The sequence below is a fragment of the Microtus oregoni genome, unplaced genomic scaffold (genome assembly GCF_018167655.1).
Source record: "Microtus oregoni isolate MIOR12 unplaced genomic scaffold, Mior012 000014F_ref0000157, whole genome shotgun sequence".
Lineage (NCBI taxonomy): Eukaryota > Metazoa > Chordata > Mammalia > Rodentia > Cricetidae > Microtus > Microtus oregoni.
The window spans coordinates 1,863,855-1,888,279 of NW_024543073.1; the positions used below are offsets into that span (position 1 = coordinate 1,863,855).

The window sequence follows — 24,425 nt, forward strand, 5'->3', positions numbered from 1 at the left end:
TTCCGCCACTAACAGTTAAACTGGGTCAAATAAATCCCCTTGTTTTTCCAGTTGCTTCCTGTAAGTCCGCACTTTTCTATTCAGTTTTAATAATTGGTCTGGCCATAATAAGTTCAATGCTCTACGCATGGGTCACGACTTTATATAATGGGAATTCCTTAGGTAATTTTTAGTATCTTTAGACTTGACCTCTCTCCCCCACGGTTCTTCTTTTTATATAGAAAATTGAATGTTAGAGAGTCTAACGTCTCCTGTGTGCTTTAATCATGATTTAACCCGCAGTTCTCAGCATCCTCCTAAGGGCTGTTGGAAAGGAGAGAGAGAGAATTGGTGCTGTGTTTATGAAATAGTAGGAGTTAGGATTGTGGGCTTTGAGCGTGGAGATAAGCACCAGCCAGTGAGGGGCCTTGCTGTTCAAAGTAAAGAAATAGTTTATAGCAAAGTTAAAGGGTAGCTGTTCATCACCTCATTTGTGTTGTTCAGTGTGTTCATATGCTTTACAAGAGAGTTTTTTTTTTTAAACTCAAAATTTTCCTTCAAAGTCTCAGAAAGAAAACGAGTGGGGTTTTAAAATAGCAGGTGAGCAGGGACACAGTGGCCTGCCCCTGAATGGAAGAAGTGTTTGTTTGCTTGCCATAATGTCCATACACAGCTCAGGCACTCTTGAGGACCCCTGCCTGTCCTCATAGGCAGTTGGGGTTTTGCTTCCTATAGAGAAGTCCTAGATGAATGGGACAGGAGGAGACCCAGTGCTCAAACAACCACAACAAGGTGCTAATGTATCAATTGCTTTTTCTATGACTTTGTTTTGAGTATTCCATGTTGATGGACTATGGAATATTCAAGCTTTACAATCTTTACAAGGAAAGAGACGTAATTATCTTCCTTTTATAAATGAGCCACATGAGACCCACATACCTGAAAGACAAAAAGCCAGCTTGGCATTCTGTTTTCTTATGGAACTTTTCTAGAAGTAGTTTGGTGGGAGACCCCATCACTCACAGCTACCCCTGAGGGCCCCATCTCTTTTCCTGAAGGCCACCATGAGACAGAACATCTATTGCTTTCTCCTCATCTTTACAGCCTTCCAAGAGGATGGTCACTCCAAAGCATTTTAAGATTTTTAAGAGTTTATTTTTATTTCAACCACATGACTATGGGCCTGAATATATGTCTGCATACCAGGTGCAAGCCAGTGCCTATGGAAACCACAGGAAGGTGTTAGATATCCGGGGATGGGAATTAAAGGTTGTTAGTTGCCATGTGGAGAATGGGAGCTCAATCTGGGTCCTCTGGAAAAGCAGCCAGTGTTCTTAACCCCTGAACTATCTCGCCAGTCCTTCCAAAGCATTTTTGACTTGCTAGTTTTGACAGTTAGCAAATCAGGTGCTGGAGAGATGGCTCAGTGATTAAGATCACTGGCTACCCTTCCAGAGGAAGGTTCAATTCCCAGAACCCACCAGCTTCTGGCCTTCATATGTATACGTGTGTGTGTGTGTGTGTGTGTGTGTGTGTGTGTGTGTGTGTGTTAGTATCTTGGGAAAGAATGGATATGGTGTCTTCATTCTATAAAAGGAGAGGTATATTATTTTATTATATATATTATTTTCTCCTTTCTTTGAAGACCTGTGGTCCCCTGTGGGCACATCAGTGTGGAAATCAGTATTATGCAACTGGAATTTGTTCTGATATCAGTCCGGACTTTCAGTCCTTGACCAGCTTTTCACCTGCAGTTCAGGGTAAGATAGAATTGTGAAGGAGGTCTGAGCAATGCCTTACAATTAAAGGGGGAGGGGGACCAAGGCCAACCCAACCTTCCTGTAAGTCTGAGGTTTCCATGGTTGAGAAGTCTGACTTACCTTTTTCATCTTCCGCTGTGTAGCTTGCCCTTCCTTCGTCGATGTTGTAGTCGTGTGTGATGAATCAAACAGTATTTATCCCTGGGAGGCGGTAAAGAATTTTTTGGAAAAATTTGTACAAGGCCTGGATATAGGTCCCAAAAAGACACAGGTAAGGACATCAAAAATCAAAACTGAGCCCATGGCTCTCCTTTGGGGAAAAGAGTGTTAGACGTGAAGTCTTTAAAAGTTTTATTTGTCAGATATTTATTTTTAATGCACTTAATGTTGACCTGGGAAATTAATTGAAACATATAGTTCGAAGGTCAGTATTTGGCTTATGGCTTTGTTCAGTGTTGTGGATTTTAGTTTTATTTTTGACACCGACATCAAAAGAATAGTGTGTAGCATTTAAGACTCTTTTAAGAGCTGCTTATTTTAATTCTTTAACCCATGAGTTTATTAATAAGACATTTACAGGAATAGAAATGTGGCTTAGTGGTTAAGAACACCTACTGTTCTTGCAGAGGACCCAGGTTCAGCTCCCAGGCTACACCTCCTGTCCCAGGTGACCCAAAGTCCTCTGGCCTCTATAGGCACCTGTACACACATAGTGCACATAAATACACGTAAGCATGCACATATACTCAAAAATAAAAGGCAGTAAATAATATATTTTAAAATTAGATACCTATTTTCCCTATATCAATTATGGTCAATAGTCAATTCTATTTGTTTATACTTTCTTGTAAAAGAATTATGATTTCTGTGAAATTGAAAAATAACTCAGTAGGCATGATTCTGATCTATAGCCTTTTGTATATAATCCAGTATTATCTCAGTTGTATTTTACATAAGAAAAAGTATTATCAATAATTTGAAATCATTTTCTGTATTTTCAAAAGTCTCAAAAGTAATTTTATCTTCTTTTTGTTTGTTTTTATGTTTTCATTAGTTAATTTTACATCTCTGCCACAGTTTCCCCTCCTTCCTTTCCTCCCAGTTCCTCCTCTGCCCCTCGCTATTCACATCCCCCATCCACTCTTTTTCTTTAGTGTTCAGGAAGGGTCAGGTCTCCCATGAGTAGCAACAATACATGGCATAACAAGTTTCAATAAGACTAAGCACTTCCCCATGCATTAAGGCTGGGCAAGGAGACCCAATATGAGAAGGAGGGTCCCAAAAGCTTCTAAAAGAGTCAAAGACAGTCCCTGCTCCCACTGTTAGGAGTCCCACAAGAGGACCACGCTACACAACTGCAACATATATGCAGAGTGTCTAAGTCAGTCCCATGCAATCTTTTTGATTTAGGCACTCAAAACACAGGCATACATGTTTCATGATTCCCCCAAAGACTAAGTAGCATGTATTCCAAGCTACTCAGTAGATAAGGCAGGAACATCTCTGGAGACAAGGATTCTTTGTCTGGCCTGAAAAGTATAGCAAGACCCTGAAGGGAAGATGAAAGTAGGCAAGAGAGAGATATAAGGGTCAGTTTCTGGATATTTTGTGGGGGTTTTTTTCACCATGCTCCTTGTTTCTTTCTCCATTTTCTGATTGGATCTACCACAAATAGGTCCTTCTGACTGGAGCAGCAGTATCCCCAGGGTGTAGTTCACTGATTCCCAGCTGCCATCTGACAAGAGAACACCTCACACCTGGGAACAACTGTCAGAATAGTTTTCCCTATTCTTTGTAGTTATCTTCACTGAAAGTTTACTTTTCTAGTTTTCTAAAATATTATAAAATTATCAGGCGGTGGTGGGCCACGCCTTTAATCCCAGCACTCTGGAGACACAGGCAAGTGGATCTCTGTGAGTTTGAGGTTAGTCTAGTCTATAAAGCGAGTTCTAGGATAGCCAGGGCTATTACATAGAGAAACCCTGTCTCACAAAACCAAATATATATAATTTTGATGTTGATTTTATATACCAGGGTAGTGGGCAAACTGCCTTTCAAGACCATGGAAATTCCACTGTGGATTTTTGCTATAAACTTCTATTAATGAAGACTACATATCACATTGGTTCCTGGAGAACAACACTTTTCAACCTCCTTAAGAAGAAACTTTTTCCATTTGTCTGTTTCTTTTCTGTCTCTGAATCGGTTACCATCCCTGTCCGAGCTGATTTAATAGTTTCCAGTCTTCATGACTTTCTTCTGTGTCTTTCTACCTCAATCCGTTGTCTCCTCTCTAGGGGAAGCTGAGTTCAGTCTCTCTTCTTATGGCCCGTATTTAATACACACCTTACCTTTAAACCCTACTCTCTCTGCACTCTAGTCTATGGCTGTTTTTGTAGGAATCGTATTCAGTTAGTTTTGAGTCAGTTGCACATCGTATATTAAAGGAAGAGGGACAGGATGATCACCGTGTTTCTCATGCCTTACCAGTGGCCGCCGTACTGCCCCCCAGGCAAAGCTATGAACTCAGCTGTCGAGGGCTGATCTTCCACCTCCTTTATAGCCTGACCTCAGAGACTCTTGGGTCTTTCAGAAAAGCCTCTTACTGCTCATCCCTATTTCCTGCTCACACAATCCCATCTCCTGGGCTGGGAGAATTCTTTTCATGCTTGGAAATAGGCATAGTGATAGAAAGATGTAAGTTGCTTGATCTAAAGGATTAGACACTGTCCCCCGATACCTTGTTCAAAAGTTTATCTTTTGGTTTACTCTCTCAAATAAAGTTCTTTCCAATGCTGTGTCCTCTCTGCAGGCCAGAGGTTTCCTGCACCACATGCACATCTAACACCCTTGCTCCAACAATGCTCAAGCCCACAACAGGGGAAATCTAACTGTCCATTAAACTGAATACATAGCTTAGAAATATGTGAGTCTTCTTTCTTCAACTCTGACTCTGTTGCATAACTCCTCCAAACTAATGCCATATCCTCCCTCTATGACTGTTTTTACCTGTTTTCAAACTAGTAGCCACTGATAATTAGGAAGTCTACTTTTTTGTATATATTTTAATCATTGTGTCAAAAAGCTAAGCCTAATATTCTTTTGCATTAAAAATATTAAAGACTTGCTTTCAGGTATTTTACAGCTATTTCTGAACCAAAAATGTGTGTTGTAACAGGTCATCTTGTTGGCAATCACGCTCTTGTTATATACTGAAGACCTCTCCTAGAGATGATTCCACAGAAAGAATACTTTTCAAGAACAGAACTGAAATTGGTTCCTTTAAGCTTTCAGGCTTCACATCTAACTTCGCCTTTCTCATTATATTGGCTAAATAGAAGTTATGTGTAAATTAATGATAATTAATAAACTTCTCTTTGAAAGGTGGCGTTAATTCAATATGCCAATGAACCAAGAGTTGTATTTAACTTGAACCGTCACAAAACCAAAGAGGAAATGGTCAAAACCACATCGGAAACTCGCCAATTTGGTGGGGACCTCACAAATACCTTCAAAGCAATTGAATTTGCAAGGTAAGTTTTGATGCTATTGGGTCTACACTTTGACAACATAAAAGTGCTAAAGACAAGAAGAAGGAATGGGAGAGGCAGGGAAGAAGTAACAAGGGCAGAAACAAGCCTTTCTGTGGCATGTGTACCTTGACATGAAACAGAGGAAATGGCGTTACACACCATGGTCCTGGCATGGCCAGACATATGAAGTTGTTTTATATGATTTTTCATAAATGACTTAAACTGCAAAGGTCTTAGATTAAGATAGTGTGAAATGAAACAATCTGATGTGGGAAGTCCTTCTGTATATGTGTTGCTTTTATTAGTTAATGAATAAAGCTGCTCTTGCCTATGTCAGGGCAGAATATATAGCCAGGCTGGAAGAGACAGAGAGAGAGTAGGCAGAGTCAGGGAGACACCATGTTGGAACTTTACCAGTAGGCCGAAGCCCCATGGCAATACATAGATTAATAGAAATGGGTTAATTCAAGATATAAGAGTCATCAATCAAACAGCGTTGTAATTAATATAGTATCTGTGTGATTATTCAGGTATAAGAGCTAGCTAAAAATACACCTAAGTTATCAGTCAAACAGTGTTGTAATTAATATAGTTTCTGTGTGATTATTCAGGTCTGGGCAGCTGGGAAATGAACGAGCGACTCTGTTTATGACAGTCTATCACTGTTTGTTAGCATTAACTTCAAATTAAGCTAATAGAACATTTTGTACACATTAATGAAGCTCATGGTGTATTATACACAAGAATTTGAATGCTGAGATTATTATTCCTGCAGCAACACACAGGAAATGGGAATTTTACAATTTCATGGCATCCACCTCCTTCTTACCGCAGTCTCTCTTTTTCTGCTGTCATCTTTACTAGACTCTTTATTAAATGTCTGCCTTTCATTTTTGTAATGAGAATGATGTGCCTTCCCTTAAACCTGCTTCTAGCCTTTTCCATCTCCTGTTTTTATTCTTTCAAAAGCCATTAAAACAAATTTCTATGAATCTTCTCACTTCTTCCTCGAAGCCTGTAGCTCTGCCACTAAGTGAGCCTGCTCTCTGCATCAGCTAACCTAGTGAGGTTGCCTCAAACCCACTGCCCTTAGCTCCTCTGTGCATGTGGTAAGGACAGACACACACTGCGGCTATGAACTCAGTCTTCACTGAACACCATGAACCACTGGGACCCCCACCAACTCTGGCCTCTTCACTGACTCCTTCTTCTCGTTGGTCTTCAACGAACAAAGCCCTCTTTCCTCCACAGTCCTCTCTTGTAGGAATAATGTCCCCACCCTTGTTGGGAGGGCCAACCCTGTGTGGGCTCCCCCAACACATGTGTCATCTCTTAACCCTCTCCCCAAAGTCATCAGGAATCTCACTAAAGTTGAGCATCTTTATTGGGGAACCATCTCAGAAAACTCACTGTGTCCTAAAGCAGCCTCATTCCATTCCCTCACTGCTCATGATGCGGGTGTCTGTTCACCCCAGCATCAGGCAAAACCCTCATTGCTGCCTTCCCTCTCCTCCCACTTCCCCTATGATAGATACCAGGTCATCATCACATTCGGTGCACCTATCTCTTTATTCCCTGTTTTATCTGTCTCCTCATTTTCTCTGTGTGTATACTGAAGCTGCTGCTTCCTTCAACTGGTGACTTTCTTCATATGTCTCAAAAGATACTGTGCATGAGAGAAGATATGGTTGGCTTCATCTTTCCTGTCTCTAGCTCTTTGGGGGCTCAACCATCATAAACTGCAGGCCATAAAAATGAGTCACCTGTCATTAAGTGGAGTGCCCTTTCCAGTCCAGGAACTAAGACTAAGGAAAGGAATGTTGTCCCGATAAGCGTGGAGGACTTCTGTCTTCAGCAGAGAATGTAACTGGAGCCTGTCCCAAGGAAGGAACCTGGGGCTTTGGCAAGCTTTTCTTTCTAAAATAGGGCATGATCACTGTTTGTTGAGGTGGAGCTTGTCTGGCTTTTATTACTTGTTTAAGGCTCTGGATTTTCTCACTACCATCACAATTTCCCAATGAATAAAAATCAGGACCCACCCAAATTCTAATCAATACCTCCAGAACACACAGCTACACACACACACACACACACACACACACACACACACACACACACACAAAGAGAGAGAGAGAGAGAGAGAGAGAGAGAATTCTGATATTCTTTCTGTAAATATCCCCATTTCCACATACTTTATTTCATTGAACACCTACCATTACATGACATCACCCTAAACAATGCAGTCAAGCCAAACTAAATGAGGCAGTTCCAGCCTCAGTTCCCTCTTAATGTATACTGTACCCACAAAGGGTAAACTTCATTTTTTAAAACAGGACATGACATGAGCTCCATAATTAAAATTTGTCTGGCTCAAAAATGGAATGTATTTCTCTGTTCCCTAATACAGGACACATAAAATATTCTGTGTAACAAAATAATTTATCAGCTTCAAAAACATTGACTTTAGAGTATTGGTGAATGTGCAGACGGGCTAGCCCGCACTGAAAACATAAATATAAAGATAGAAAAGGTGAATTGGAAACAAAGATCATTATATAGCTAGCTGATTGTTTATCCTATGAAGTAGTTGGCATTACCTAGGAAGAATGTCATGGGAGGTTCTAATAGACAGGGAGACATAACTTGCTTGACTGACTAGCTAGAAGAAAATAAAGCTAAATAATGTCCTTTGCATCTTGCATCAAAATTGATATTAACTGAATTAAATTTTCAGTCTAACTGTACATATTGCTGTATGCCTATGATCCCAGCCTGGGCTACATGGCAACACCCTGTCTCAAGAAAAAAAAATACAAAATGTAAAAAAAAAAATTAAAGTCTTACTAGATTAAGCATGTGCACAAGATTTTAACAATAATTTTAGACTTTTTAAAAAGATATCATTCTTTTTGTAAGTGCCATATCAAATATAATGGGAATATAAGAAAATGGATTAAGGAACTTGACTCTGTAAATAGAAAAATAGGGTTTGGGTAGGACTGAAAGATTGCCCAGTGGGTCAAGTGCTTTCTCCACAAGTATGAGGACCTGACTTTGGATTCCCAGAACCCACTAAAAGTCATTTGCTGTGGTATGTGTTTGTATCCCAAGAACTTGGGAGGAGAGAGACAGATGGAACTCCAGAGCTGCCTGGCGATGCAGTACAGCTGAGTCGTTGAAATCCAGGTTCAGGGAAACCTTTTCTTAAAAAGTAAAGTGGAGAGCTAGAGAAAGAGACACTTAATATTTGATCTCTGTCCCCATATGCACATTCATGTATGTGTACCTGAGCATATATACAGGAAAACATATATGGACCACATAAAACACACATACACCCACACACAAGAGAGAGAATGAGAGAGAGAGAGAGAGAGAGAGAGAGAGAGAGAGAGAGACCTGGAAAGAGTAAACTTCAACTGAGGAATTGCCTCCATCAGACTATCCTATGGACATGACTACATGCCATATTCTTGATGTATGTATTTGGAGGCGGGTCCAGCCCACTGCGCGCAGTGTTATTCCTAGGCAGGTGGGCATGGGCTGTATAATAAAAGTAGCAAAGCAAGCCAGAGAAGCAAGCTGGTAAGCTGTTCTTCTTCCATAGATTTGCTTCAAGCTCTCGCCTTGTTTCTGCCTTGGCTGCCATTAATGATAGACATAACCTGTAAGCCAAATGAGCTCTTTCCTTTCTCAAGTTTCTTTTTGTTTTGGTGTCTTATCACAGCAACAAAAAACTAATTAGGACATACAAACACAACACACACATACACATACACACACCATGAAACACTGAAATTACTACTGAACATAAATTTTATTTATATTTCTCTAAAGAAGATACAAATAGAAGAAAGTCCTTAAATACGAAGCTTGCATTGCACAGAAGGACATGGAAAACACAATGTAGTTCATGACAGATGTGCTTAAGGATGCTAATTTCCTGTTTCTCTTTCAAAACGGAGATCTAGACCTTAGCTTCTGTTAATACTGGGCAATTTTATCTCTCACAGAAAAAAGGCTTATTTACCAGCTTCCGGTGGGCGCCCTGGTGCAACCAAAGTCATGGTAGTTGTGACTGATGGGGAATCCCATGACGGGTCGAGTCTGAAAGAAGTGATCCAGCAATGCAATGACGATGAGATCCTGAGGTTCGGCATAGCAGTAAGTGGCTTCCGTTAGGACGCGTCTGAGGGTTGATGAATCCGCAGTGTGGTACTCCATCGCTTTCCTAGTTTGCGATTTGTACAGTCTCTCTGCTTCCTGCTGACTTCCTGTCCTGTCAGCTAAAGAAATGGCCATGGAAATGTTTGCAAGAAGCCCTATGATGATCAGAAATGTACTGCAATGAACAGAGGGAAATTGAAGTAGAAGAAGAATGAGTGACCTTTGTCCTCTCTCTCTCTCTCTCCCTCTCCCTCTCTCTTTTTGTCAAGGTTCTTGGGTATTTAAACAGAAATGCCCTTGATACTAAGAATTTAATCAAAGAAATCAAAGCAATTGCTAGTACTCCAACAGAGAGATACTTTTTCAATGTGGCCGATGAAGCAGCCCTGCTGGAGAAGGCCGGGACCCTGGGAGAGCACATTTTCAGCATTGAAGGTAAAAAGGCCTTTCACAAATGTCTCCTTCAAATACTTTTTGTTGGAAAAACTGCTATTTTCATCTAATGTACTTGCTCATAGATTCTGCATAAAAACTAACTCAAATATGTGAGCAAGAAAGATAGACAAAACACATGAATAAACAATTTATAAGAGAAATGTTAAATGATTAGCAAACAGTACAAAACTATGACTCCAAACACTTTTGTGTTTTACCTAAAAAACAACACATCAATACTGTTTAATTTTCCAGAAGTCTATGAGGTGCAAAGCTCACACATGGTTGATAAAATGACAATTTTTTTTTTCAATTTTTGAGAGAACAATCTGGCAACATCTATTATAACCATAGATTTTTTTTCTTTGTAAGTTATGTATGTCACATATTCTTGAACTTGTTTCTAATAAACATATATACCTTTAAAATTGTGAAAATGCATCGTGATCTTCCAGCAGTTTAGTTGGGGAAAAGACTTTCCTGATAGTAGCTCTAATGATGCATTTCCATAGCCTTGTGACGTCCTCAGGGCAGAATTGTCAGTCATGCAAACAGTCAGGACCTGGAGAATTGGAGCACTCCTTGCAGTTGGTAAAATGTCTCACCTAACCCAAATCCTTGTTCCAGGAGCTTAACCCAGATAACTCAGCAATAAAGTCGGTGTCTAATCATCGTATACTTACATGTCAGGCCCAGCCTTAGAAGCTGCCTTCAAAGGTATTACAAAGGTTTCCACTGTCATAATCCAACCTTGATCTTCTGATGGTGCACCAGAAATTTCTAACCCTCTGCAAATTTTATTGCGGAGGTGTGGTATTTCTGACTTATTTAAATCACCACCAAGAACTAAGGTCTCCTGCAATAACACAAAACTACTAAGGCATCTGTAGTAGCAAATTTGCTCCAAGTCAATGAGTAAGAGTAGTCGAAGTGTAATTTAAGGCTAACTTAAAATAATTTTGGACATTTTTTGTTGTTGAAGACTTTGAGGAACATAAAACATATTTTTTGTTTGTTTGTTTGTTTGTTTGTTTGTTTGTTTTTCATGACAGGGTTTCTTTGTAGCTTTGGTGCCTCTACTGGAACTAGCTCTTGTAGGTCAGGTTGGCCTCGAACTCACAGAGATCCTCTTGTCTTTGCCTCCCGAGTGCTGGGATTAAAGACATGTGCCACCACTGCCTGGCTCATAATACTATTTCTCCCTCAAACCGTCTCTATGCAATCAGTGTTGATTATAATTATTTTTAATTTTTTAAAAAAGAAAACAAACTATCCTTTTTCATTATACATACCGATCAAAGTTCCCACTCCCTCCCCTCCTTCCCTTCCCTCCATATTCCCTCCACCCCAACCCCATCCACTCCTCAGAGCAGGTAAGACACATTGCTTTGGGGAAGGTCCAAGGCTCTCTCTGCTATATCTAGGCTGAGCAAGGTATCCATTCAAAGAGAATAGGTTCCCAAAAGCCAGTACAAGCAGTAGAGATAAACCCTGGTGCCACTGGCAGTGGTCCCTCAGTCTGCCCCAACCATGCAACTGTTAACCACATTCATAGAGACTAGTTTGGACCTATGCTTGTTCCTTCCCAGTCCGACTGGTGTTGATGAGCTCTTATTAGCTCAAGTAAACTGTTTCAGTGGATGATGTCCCCATCATGGACTTGACCTCTTTGCTCATATTCTCATTCTTTCTGCTCTTCAACTGGACTTTAGGGGCTCAGTCCAGTGCTCCAGTGTGGGTCTCTACCTCTGTTTCCATCAGTTGCTTGATGAAGGAAGGTTCTATGGTGATATTTAAGATATTCATCAGTCTGACTACAGGGCAAGGCCGGTTCTAGCACCCTCTCTTCTATTGCTTAGGGTCTTAGCTGGGGGCAAAGAGAACTTGAGGGAAAGGGATAGTCAAGCTGGAAGAAGGACAGAGATGAGAGCAAGGAAAGAGATATCTTCATTGAGGGAGCCATTATGGGGTTAGCAAGAAACCTGGCACTAGAGAAATTCCCAGGAATCCACAAGGATGACCTCAGCGTTAATTATTATACCTCCTAAGCAAGAGGAGCCCTCACGGTAGTACAGTTTGTTCTATTGAAGTGTCCATGGAGCAACTTGGCTTGCCTTTCATGAGCATTATTGAAACACGACCATCCCAACTGTGCTGAAAAGAACATGCCTACCAATAAAGTTCTGCGGTGTTGAACAGTGACTGATGCTTCAGTGTGATCAAAACAAATTTCCCAGCTAGTAAACTCTTTAGTCTTGAGTCCTGGTTTCCAAGAGCTGACACAGGTCTCCCTCAGTCCAGTCTATGGTACAAACTAATCACCAGTTTTTCCAATGCATCTGAAGTATTTGTGCAGCAGAAGCATTAATATTTAAAAGCAAAAGTCGCATAGTTGCTTAGCTAGTAGTGATAAATTCACAGAATATCTTGATCTCAGTTTTCCCCTTAACTAATGTGCTTTCTTTCTTTAATCTAGTTTGATATCAGGAATGGCATAAATAATACACTAGGTTAATTAATACTTAATGGGGATCAAAGCCAATTTTGAACACTTCTTTGGATACTTTCTTAGTAATTTACTCATTTTAGAATCCTCTAGGTTATAGCTGTATATTGACATAAGAACATGTGTGTATGTGTATGTGTGTGTGTGTATGCATGTTTGCATGCTTACTTGCCGGTGTGTGTCCATGTGTGAAATTTGATTTGAAATTGCTGACAATAATGTAATTTTAAAAAATGATGTTTTCCAGGTACTGTTCAAGGAGGAGACAACTTCCAGATGGAAATGTCACAAGTGGGATTCAGCGCGGACTACTCTCCTCAAAATGTGTGTCTTTCAGATAAGTTTAAGTCTATAATACTGCCACTTGCCAGAACACACACAGACACAATAGTTTAGACCTAGTAAGACAAACAGCCATCCCCCGAGCAGTGATTCACATTCCTGGCCCCAGTTACTAAGCTTTAAAACAAAAAGCAGTTAAATTCTTCCTTCCCTGTGTCAGAGGAAAATACCTTTTATAATAAAGGCCTTGAGTTCCCTATGGCAAAGACATTCTACTAATTCCAGGCATCATCCTTATAAGAATTTCATGGGAATCAAACCTTTTGGTCCCTGACACAGTTACATTTTACATTGCCATAGTATTGTTTTTGAAGAACAGAGAGAGAGAATTATTGAAAATGGGCAATTTGTATAACCAAGTCCACTGTTTTGGTAGCTTAGCTTTTGAGTTCTTTCTGGTACAGACCTAAGGGATATTTCTTGTTCTCAGAATTCTGCCCAAAACATTTGGGAAAAATGAAACACAAAGCAGTACAAAATTTTTGGAAATATGTAGGAATTAATTTGAACTCAGAGAGTGATAAGCAGATCCAAGGACCAAGAACAGCTTTTATTCCTCTGCCTGGAATAAAAGATGCTCGTGTTACTGATTCAACAACCCTTAGAGATGTTGAAAAAAAGAATTAATTCCTATAGAAAACGATAAATGAATACAATTTTACATAAGTATTTCCGCACAATTCCATGAGTTTATTGCCCATTGACTGGAGCCTGTTCTGAAACCCCCAGCTTAGAGTCTGTGCTTACATTATGCTTATTCTTAAAACCTTATATTTTTCCTCAGAATGGGATGTTTTTCCATATTTGTTATTTTTTGACCCAACATCATCATATCCTTGTTTCCTTATATATAAAAAAAACTTGACAATGACATCCTTTATTCTGATCAAACCTGTATTCTTAAGGACTTGTAGCCTTTAATATTTAAATTGAGTTTGAGCCAATGCAGAGGCCCCTGAGCTGCTTGGTCCTCCCATTCCTGACTTAGGCTTTGCTCTCTGTATGCTATGTTGATTCTCACAGCTGCAGGTGAGTTTTCTGGCTGTGCTATGATAAAACACAGGGGACGTAGGGATGCAGACGCCAGAACATTTGAAAAGAAGACTGAAGCACTGTGAAGGCTAGAGCAATAATTCAGCGGGGAAGAGGGCTTGTTGGACAAGCATGAGATCACACGTACAAATCCCAGCACCCACAACTCAGGAAGGAGCCCATGGTTGCCCATGCATCTGTAACCCTCCCTGTGGGAGGCACATAGCCAGGAGGAGCACTGCGGTCGCTGCTATCTTTGCTTTAGCTTCACTGAGAGACTCGGTGTCAAGGAAATGAAGCAGAGAGGAATAGCGCAATGCAAACGATGCCCTCCTCTGGCCTCTCTGTGCACAAGCATGCCCATCCAAACATGCAACTCATACCGCAAGTATGCAAAGAAGAGAGTTGAAAATGCAACAGGTCATGGGTCTCCCAGGACATGCTAGGGAAGAGCAGCATCCCCTCCCGCTGCGCTCCTCTGAGGTTAGCACTTTCTACTGCTGCGGTGTATCTCATATTCATCATGAGCCTTTCCTGTGAATGTGTGGGATGAGACGTTCTCATCTGTTTTCCATGAGTTCTGAAAGGCATAGCATTTGCAAATGTGTGCCTTTGAATTGAACATGACTAGACTATGCATCCATCCTGTACCATGACCATGACCTATTGCAACAATTTCTTCATCATGCATTATAAAAAGTTCTCCCAAGACAGCATAGCCCAGTGGTTCTCAACCTTCCTAATGCTGCAACTCTTAATACAGTTCTTCTTGCTGTGATGACCCCCCCAATCATAAAATTATTTTCATTGTTATGAATCATAATCTAACATGCGGGGAGTGTTAGGTGATATCTATGAAAGGGCACCCCAATGGGGTCAAAACTCACGGGTAGACTTGTTCTCCAGTACAATCAAAACCTTTCTAAGATATATATTTAGTTTTTACTGTGAAAATTTCCTTAAATTTTGATAGTTTATGCCTGAATTCCTTTGCATTAAAGGCGATTTGTCTCAATCTTCATTTCTTCCATTCTTTCAGGATATTTTGATGCTAGGGGCAGTGGGCGCTTTTGACTGGAGTGGAAGTGTTGTTCAGGGGACATCTCGTGAGCACTTGATCTTCCCTAAGCAAGCCTTTGACCACGTTCTGCAGGATCGGAACCACAGTTCGTTTTTAGGTGAGACATAACAGCGGTGGGCTCAGACAACTCAGGTTCTTCTTCCTTAAACTCTCAGGTCAGCTCAGCAGAACTGAACTGTCCTGTACTTATGTGTTTGTAATTCATTTGCCAGTCAGGACTCAGCCCATAAGTAAGGAAAGCTGGGTTTTACACACGAATCTCTGTAGATGTCTGTTAAGTTCATATGTTCAATGATGTTATTTAACTCCACTGCTTCTAAAACACACAAATCTGTTCAGGCAGATATTCCTGGAACGTGGCTGTTTTAGTTGTTTCTAAGAGGCAATATACTAACTAGTGTCCTTCTAGTTAGTATATTGTTAGAGTTCTTAGGGGTTTTGGTTGTTTGTTTGCTACTGTGGTTTCCAGATGATAAGCATCCAGTGATGTTCAGTACTTGCTGTGCGGTATTATATTCCATCCTTCCAAAATCCTTTGAGAGCCTGTGACCTTAATAACTTCTATCAATTTCAACAGCTTAGCAAATGATAAATCCAGAATTCAAACCTAGAACTCTGTAATTCCAGGACCTGCGTTCTTCCCACGAAGAAGCGTTATCATTTAAATTCATTTATTCATTCAATGAACATTTGTTAAAGGCCAGTGTCTTTGCTTTGTTTCTTGTTGCTATGATAAGATACATTAACAAAGGAAATTTAAAGAAAGAATTTATTTGGCTCACAGGGTACAGTCCATCATTGTGGGGAAATCAAGGCAGCAGGAACTTGAAGCAGGCTAATTCCCCCTAGATAGGCCCAGGGGAACACTTAATCTAGACAGCTCTTCTCCAGTAGAAGTAGATGGTATCAAGTTGACAATTGATATTAGCTATTAGCCAGGACTGTAGGTAGTTGAGAACAACCCAGGATCAAGGGATAGCTTCATACATAGAGGTCCTGTCTATGTTAATCAGAGCTACAAAGAAAGGTCAGGACGTCACATCTAACACCAAGACTTCTGAGCATCTCTGCTTCCTTGAAAGCCCTCTCTGGCTGGCACAATTAGTGGTGCTTAACCTAGAATTCCTTCTCTCCTAGGTTACTCTGTGGCTGCAATTTCTACTGAAAAGGGTGTTTACTTTGTGGCTGGTGCTCCGCGGGCAAATTATACTGGCCAGATAGTGCTGTACAGTGTTAACAAGGATGGCAATGTCACAGTGATTCAGTCTCACAGAGGGGACCAGGTAAATATCACCACCGAGTGGAGTGAAATTCATTTCATGGATAACTGGGGCAGGTGGGCAGTTGAGTAGGTGAAGCGGAAACTGGTGCCTACTGAGTGGCTCCTCTGGGAATGTCATCTGAATTTACTCATGTCTACGCTCAGTCCCAACAACAGAAGGTTCACTGGGTTAAATCCGATCCTGCTATTGCCATTGATTTTATAGGTGTAAGAGAACCGCAAACTGGTCACAATGTAGCTACTAGATCCTGCTTTTGCTTCCTCTTTAGTGGTTTAAAGAAGATTCTTTCTATTTTGAGGAGAAAAAAAAAACAGTGACAGTGTTGCAGAAGAAATCACTGATTAATTTTTAAATCCTTAATAAATGTTTGCACAGGCACTCACTGAATATCGATGGATAGGATGGCATTCACATGCCCCCCTTCTAATTTTACCTCATCTCCACCTCTTTCTCCCATCTTTCCGTCCTGAGAACATCACCTGCGCTGGACTGTGCCACTGGCATTACGTTGTTCGTGTTTCCCTATATCTAGAAAACTCCCTTTGTCCTTAAGTTTCTACTCAAATGATCCTCCCCTCTCTGACCTCTCCATCCCCCTCCCTATGTTCTGATAAGGTATCTTTATTACAACAGTTTCTGCTTTGTGTTGTTTTTCATGGGAACATGGTTATTTGTGGCCCTTGGCTAGCCCTATCCCACCTGTCTTTGTCTAAATCACAGCTCCTGTAGCTATTAAGGGTTCCTCTTCTGAATGTGGCCTCTGGCTCACTGGCCTCAGAAATACTCAGAGTTACATGTGCTAGAATACATATGTGATTATATGACTCCTGAGATTAATATGCTTTGCTACTCCAGATTGGCTCCTATTTTGGTAGTGTGCTGTGTTCGGTTGATGTGGACAGAGACACCATTACAGACGTGCTCTTGGTCGGTGCTCCCATGTACATGAATGACCTCAAGAAGGAAGAGGGGAAAGTCTACCTGTTCACGATCACAAAGGTAAAAATAAGCATTAAACAGACAGCTTAATTGACTCTAGCACTGATAAATAAGTTAATCTGAAATTTGAAGGAAGGTTATTATTTGGAAATAATTGCTAATTTTCATGCATTGTGTGGCATGTATTTAATCAAATTCAAGGTATCATCATTACTACAACTTTTTAAAATGCGTTAAAAGGCATGAAGTTTAATATATAGTGTATTCTATTTTCCATGAGAGGTCTGTGGGTATGTGTTCCTATTCACATAAAGTCATTATAAGTACAAATAATTTTTGGCATACACATACTTATAAATGTTGATTCATTTTAAAGCATCTTGTGACATTTCTTTGAAATGATAGCAACCACTGGGCGTGCTGACCTCTCCATCTCAGCCACTTGTCCTAGCCACTCCAGCAACCTCCAGATGACCTAGAATGCTTTCTACATTAGCTTGTCAGAAAATTCCAATGCTTAGTGTCACACTTAGGTGCACGTCCAAGTCTTGGAATTTCAGATCCCTGCCATAAAACCGAGCTGACTCAAAGAGAGAAGGCATCATTTTTCCAACTTGTAGACAGAGCTCTAAATCCATTTCAGCAGGAATCTGGAGCTCCACAAGGACGGGAAGAAAAGCAAATGAAAGGCAGTGGTTGGCATAGGAAACCAGATAGGTATAGGGGGCAGGGAGAGCTCTGCTTAGTCATTGATACTTACTGTACATTAATGCAAAAACTGACCCTTTAATAGAAACAGTGAAAATAATAGGGTGCTGGGAAATAATGTGAGTGTTGAAAAATGAACCCTGGTTCACTGAGCAAAAAGTGTTCTTAATCACTGAGCGCCCCTTTGGGCCCAGCAACACTATCTCTTAATGCTTTATCTAACCCAGTTGAGAAATGAGTCTCTATGAAACTACTATAAACTAGAGAGAATCACACTGACCCAGTTTCTTGGTTGAGGCACTTTGCTACCTTGCAAAGCCATTAAATATTTCCATAGTGGAGCACACAATCGAAAGGAAAAGCTTTTATTCAGAAATGTCTTTTCCCTTTGCACAGAATCATTTAGTGTTGCCTGTCTTGTCGTGGAATGACAGCGACTTCATTTTCCACTAGGAAGAGGAAATTAAAATTATATTTATATAATATAATTATAATTATGTCACTGTTCAGCATGAGTAAGATCTAAATTAACGGGCTCCCTTGTGCTTTGTACCTACTTTAGTTGCGTTCACGATATTAGCCTTTCACCAGAAGTTTTTAAATCAAAGATTTGGAAAGACGTGACAGTCCCAAAAATGAGAAAAAGTAGAGACAGAGGACCAAAAATCTAATGTAGGTTTTTTTGGGTACAGAAAAGAGAATTATTACCTCCTTTAATCTTGGCTTAGGGGCTGGTCTCTTGTGACCTGGATATTAATTTTTTAATTTTAATTAAATTTTTTAATTTTAATTAAAATTTTATTTGTAAATCTCATCACACAATCATCATCAATTCTAAGATTAAAACCCGATCCATTTTTATGTTTTGAAATCTTGTGCATAGTTGCTTTAAATCTATTATTATTATTATTATTATTATTATTATTATTATTATTATTATTTTGGGTTTGTTTGAGACAGGGTTTCTCTGTGGGACTGACTGTCCTGGAACTCACTCTGTAGACCAGACTGGCCTCAAACTCACAGAAATTTACCTGCCTCTGCCTCCCGAGGGCTGAGATTAACGCTGTATGCCACCACCACCTGACAGTTGAGAGTTTTGTGTAACAGTGCCTTCTTTCTTTGCAAGGGCATCTTGAATCAGCACCAGTTCCTTGAAGGACCTGAAGGCACTGGAAATGCTCGCTTCGGTTCAGCGATTGCAGCCCTTTCAGACATCAACATGGATGGCTTTAATGATGTGATCGTAGGTTCTCCTGTAGAGAATGAGAACTCTGGAGCGGTGTACATTTACAATGGTCACCAGGGTACAATTCGCACCAAGTATTCCCAGGTAATCATGAACAACGTGATGACTAGGTTCATAAATTCTAGCGCTAGAAAGTGTCATCCTGTCCATGCCTCTTACCTTAAATCTGTGTTCTTTCCATTGAAAAAACAGTAAAGTTTTACTGTATGTTGAACACTATTCTAGTTCTGAGAATGCTGTACATAACAAGACAGACAAAATTCTGCTTTTTGTTGATCTTATATTCTAAAAGAAGAAATATGAGTAAAAGAAGAAGTTGCAATGTTATAGATAATAGCAAATGCCAGGGATCAAACATAGAACTTAATTCAGAGGGAAATTTTCAAGTGTTATGTATTATTCAAGTATTGAGAGGGGTATCCGATGACCAAAGGATGGTGAAGAACGCCTCACTAACAGGCAATTTTGTGAAGTCCCAAGGAAAGCTTGCTAGGATAGGAATGAAGACCTGAACTTATCTCATTCCTAGACCACTGACTTCTCGCTATTTTGTACTGCCTTGTGATTACACATGAAAGATCCACACTGCTTCCTTGATAAAAGAATCCTTGTAAAAGACAGAGATCAGATTAAATATGGAGAAAGAAATCAATAGAATAACCTGAACAATGACCACCTAGAGAATGTAAGGGGCAGGATAGAGGCTGTCATTCTGAGTCCACTGTGTGTACTACAACTTCAAGTGAAATCTGCTCTTCCAGAAAATCCTTGGATCCGATGGAGCCTTCAGGAGCCAACTCCAGTTTTTTGGAAGGTCCCTGGATGGCTATGGAGATTTAAATGGAGATTCCATCACTGATGTATCCATTGGTGCTTTGGGACAAGTGGTGCAACTCTGGTGAGTCACTAAGTGCAAGATTCAGACTCGCTAATTAAAATGACCTGCTGTGTTGTATGATGTGTGTAGTGCCCAATGTGTTGTATAAGACTGTAGGAAATGTGTTTATCATGGTTTGCATAAAGGAAAGAATATGCATGGTTTTCCTGAGAGTTGGGGGAATACATATGTGCGTGTGAGTGTGTGTGTGTGTGCATGTACATGTATGTGTGTATATATATTATATATATATAATATAAATTATATATATATATATAATTTGCTGACAGGCATGTATCTTTGGCATAAACACATATAGATGCATATGTGCAATACATATATATATAGAGAGAGAGAGAGGGGTTTCTTTATCATTAGATTTATGCTTTTCTTCTTATGTGAAAAGAGTCAGTGTAAAGAAAAGACAGTCCTTGAAATGATATCATACATGTCATACATGTTTCTAAACATTATTTTCTTACATACAGCCTCCTTTCAGCTTCCAATCAGGAAACCTCATGAGAAAAATCTTACAGGACACAAATAAAGTGAAAATTCTTATGTGCTTAAAGGCATATTTTAAAATCATTAGTCATAAACAAGATCCATTATTTTGACTTAGCTGATGTCTTCATTGCCTGCATGGGTGTAAAGTTGAAGGAACAAGAAAGGATTCAAAGAATATATGATTCAGGGTTTTAAAAATTAGGTATATGAAGGGCAGGCTCACTTGGTTGAAGAACCTGCTATTCAAGCATGAAGACCTGAGTTCAATCCCAAGAACCTATGTCTAAAAGCCAGACATAGCTAGGTGAGGTAGTTCATGTCTTTTATCCCAGCACTTGGGAGGCTGATGTGGGTGGGTCTCTGTGAGTTTGAGGCCAGCTTGGTTTACATAGAGTGTTCCAGGCCAGCCATAGCCATATAATGACATGGTGGTGGCGCACGCCTTTAACTCCAGCACTAGGGAGGCAGAGGCAAGTGGATCTCTGAGTTCAAGGCCAGCCTGGTCTACAGAGCAAGTTCCAGGACAGGCTCCAAAGCTACACAGAGAAACCCTGTCTCAAAAAGCCTAAACAAACAAACAAACAGGCAGTCATAGTGTCATGTGCGTGATGATGAGGCAGAGAAAATGCCCGGAGCTCACTGGCCAGCTAGCCTTGACTAACTGTCAAGTTCTGGGGCAGAGAGACCATGTCTCAATCAATAGGGTACCTGAAGAATAACATCCAACATTGACCACTGGCATCCAGATGCACATGCCCATACATACATGTACCTATACACACACACACACACACACACACACACACACACAGAGAGAGAGAGAGAGAGAGAGAGAGAGAGAGAGAGAGAGAGAGAGAGAGAACTAGACACATACACACAAAACTTAGGTCTATGATCTGGTGAGATAGTGGAATTGAAAAGAAATTGATTATTCAGTCAAGAATACTCATACATTCATTTTTCTCTGTTGAAAATATATGCTTTACTGTCCAGACATACTGGGAATAGAAACAGTCCATGGACATTATATGATTTCTGAGTCTGATGCTACTCTGTAGACCTGTGAATTGTGCTTTTCAAGAGTAAAATGCTATTTTTTTTTTTTTTTTGGTTTTTCGAGACAGGGTTTCTCTGTGGTTTTGGAGCCTCTCCTGGAACTAGCTCTTGTAGACCAGGCTGGTCTCGAACTCACAGAGATCCGCCTGCCTCTGCCTCCCGAGTGCTGGGATTAAAGGCGTGCGCCACCACCGCCCGGCTAATGCTATTTTTTTGAAAAGTGAAACTGTTATATGGAAAGCCAATAATAGCTTTAAGACTGAGAAACTAGAAAATGCATTTACTGAATAAAGTTAGTTAAAATAATTAAAGAATGGCATGCTAGGAATGTTACAGAGGTTATGTGGCTTCATTTAAAATAATGTATCAAAGCACATACCTGGCAGCCAGGGACACTGTGTAAGCCTCAAGGCAGGCTTTCCCATGTGGTGCCTTTGTATCTACTTATACTGTGGCATTGTTGAGTCAGTGATGCAACCAAGCTTCTGTTTTAAAAGGTGTATCTGATTCTTCAGAAAAGTCAACACACACGGACTCAAGTAAATGTGCTGAGCTGACTAGTCAAGCTAAGCTAACATTCTGTGGTCACATTCCTACGAAGTGCTGAACTGCTTTTTCTGGATAACTCTAGGAATAATGTCCAGTAAATTTGTAAAAACATGTAAATCAATGTCATCTGTATTAGGATGAATGTTCGGTCCCTCAAATAGCTGTGCTAAAATTGAATTAAGCATTAGCCATGCTACATTTTCTTAATAGATGCATCATGGCTGCATATTAAGAGACATCATGGATACATAGTAACTTTTGAAACGGTCTTCTGGTGATACCTGAAAATCAAAACAAATGTTGTCTGGGTCTCTTTGTGGTACTTTTCCAAAGGGTGATATGTCTAATCACCGCTTGCTGCCCTATAAATAGTGGAAAGTGTACACAGAAATCATTATGGTGAAGCTCAAAATCCAGTAAGGGAGGGATCAGACTGTAGATTCCGTTTCCTCACTGAGAAGTGCCCAGTGAAGTAGTCAGCCTTCAGGTATCTGTTTCTCAGCCATTTTCGTTAATAAAATGGAACTAGAATTTGTTCGACTTCACACCAGTGTTGCAGGAGCAAATAAGACTGTCTCGGGTATACAAAGGGAACATCAGGACAGAAAACTCTGGCATCAGTGATGGACTCGTCAGTCATATTCTGCCCTCGTGGTAGTAGCCACCATCATGGACAGGTGATGTTAACCACAGAGGCAGCAAGGCACAGGACATGGCAATATTCATCAGCTCTGGCCCTTCCATCTTCCTACCTTGTCTCTCTCCTGCCATCTCAAGAAACGAGAGTGGTACCGACCTCAGGGGGAAGACAGAGGGGCCCTGACTTAACATTTCATTTGCAAACAAGTTTCTGGTTTCTATTCTGGGTGGGTTCAAGTGTTATTTAAATATATGTTCTGCAGGCTCCAGTTACCAACAAAAATCCATTGACCCCTGCTGCTATCTTCTGCTTTCAAATAGGAAAAGCTACTCAAAGTCTAAGATAGTGGAGAGAAAAATTCAACAATACTGGACCTCGGTCCCCTATGAGAAGTTCATGCGTATGCAGAGAGGTGCATGTGTTTCCACTTATGTCTTTCAGGTCCCAAAGCATTGCTGATGTGGCTATAGAAGCCTTATTCACTCCGGACAAAATCACTTTGCTCAACAAGGATGCTAAGATAACCCTCAAACTCTGCTTCAGCGCAACGTTTAAACCTACTGGGCAAAACTATCGAGTGGGTGAGTGATCCTAAAATAGCCCGATGGGGATGGCTTTGCCTCTGCATCGTTAGCTAGAGGTCTTGGCCTGCAGACTAGAAGGAATTAGGATCTTTACTGGATGTGCTTAAACTACCATGCGTTCGGTACCTAAGAGTAGCTCATTAGGTGTGGAAAGTTTGTTTGGAGCATCCTTGCACAGCTCCAGCTGATGGCATTTTGCTGCAGAAGACTGTAATCACTATGGCATAATCATGGGCTCTGCCTGAGTCTCTCCAACACACGGGTCCCTTCCGGAGATCTTCAGCACACATGAATTTCATTGAGCTATGGCAAGTTCTAAATGAGTGAGTCACCTACTGCCTATGCCGTTGCCTACATAGGTGTGTTTAGTAAGAGCACTGAGTATTATCCCTTTATCTGGGAAGAGGAAAAAGAGAAAGGAATATTCAACTTGTACCCATAGCTTTACCGTTTCCATAGTATGAGTCTGCAGTGTGTCTCATTGGGAGGGAGAAAGAACGGGCAGGACAGTGGGCAAATGTCAGCAGGAACTCTCATCCTGTCTCTCCTACAGAGACACGTCATCTCGCAGGACCTGGGTGAGCTGTTGCATCCTCTTTGACTCCATTCCTAACCAAACAACTACCTCTGTTATCTCAGCATCCTCCAGAGACAGCAAGCAAAATAACACTTCATGAAAAGCTGCCTGTTTTCCCTTGCTAATCTATGGATTCTAATCCCTCCTCCATCAGACCCCGGCTCTTTATTTCGGAACTCTTAGTTCCCAGTGGCACTTAATGAAACTACAAGTAAATTAACTTCAAGGCTGACAACAGTCAGGTCAGTAGTTTGTCATAATTAGTATCAAGAAATACGTGAGCAAGGAGAGAAGCCAAAGTAAGATTCATAACTGGCATAGCTTCCGGACTCCCTGACTCTCAGGTGTTCAAACACTGACCCACCTTTGAATGGCATACCTCATAGGCCTGCCTTGGAGCACACATCCATCTGAGTAGCCATCATAGTTAAGCTGAAAACTGCCACCATATAAACATTTTTAGGCTGCTCAAAAGATTAAAATGGAAAATGTGTTCTTTGACACACATGGCTGGCTGCCCAGCTACCTTGGCCCTAAAGCACGTATATGCCTTATGCGTCTTCCACATTTTGAATGTTCTTCATACATTCTCTTGGCACATACTGAAAAACCTGTACCTGT

General features: G+C 40.6%; 1 protein-coding gene across 1 annotated transcript in view; it reads left to right on the plus strand.

The window, feature by feature from the left end:
* Nucleotides 1–24,425, plus strand: part of Itga2 (integrin subunit alpha 2) — a 100,018-nt gene that overhangs the window by 44,985 nt on the left and 30,608 nt on the right. Inside the window, exons 5-16 of the mRNA XM_041663744.1 lie at nt 1,625–1,739; nt 1,883–2,010; nt 5,124–5,272; nt 9,286–9,436; nt 9,709–9,874; nt 12,628–12,704; nt 14,794–14,932; nt 15,973–16,118; nt 16,974–17,117; nt 18,895–19,098; nt 19,776–19,912; nt 23,085–23,224. Coding sequence (XP_041519678.1) covers nt 1,625–1,739; nt 1,883–2,010; nt 5,124–5,272; nt 9,286–9,436; nt 9,709–9,874; nt 12,628–12,704; nt 14,794–14,932; nt 15,973–16,118; nt 16,974–17,117; nt 18,895–19,098; nt 19,776–19,912; nt 23,085–23,224 — 1,696 coding nt within the window. The remainder of the gene's footprint in view (nt 1–1,624; nt 1,740–1,882; nt 2,011–5,123; nt 5,273–9,285; nt 9,437–9,708; nt 9,875–12,627; nt 12,705–14,793; nt 14,933–15,972; nt 16,119–16,973; nt 17,118–18,894; nt 19,099–19,775; nt 19,913–23,084; nt 23,225–24,425) is intronic.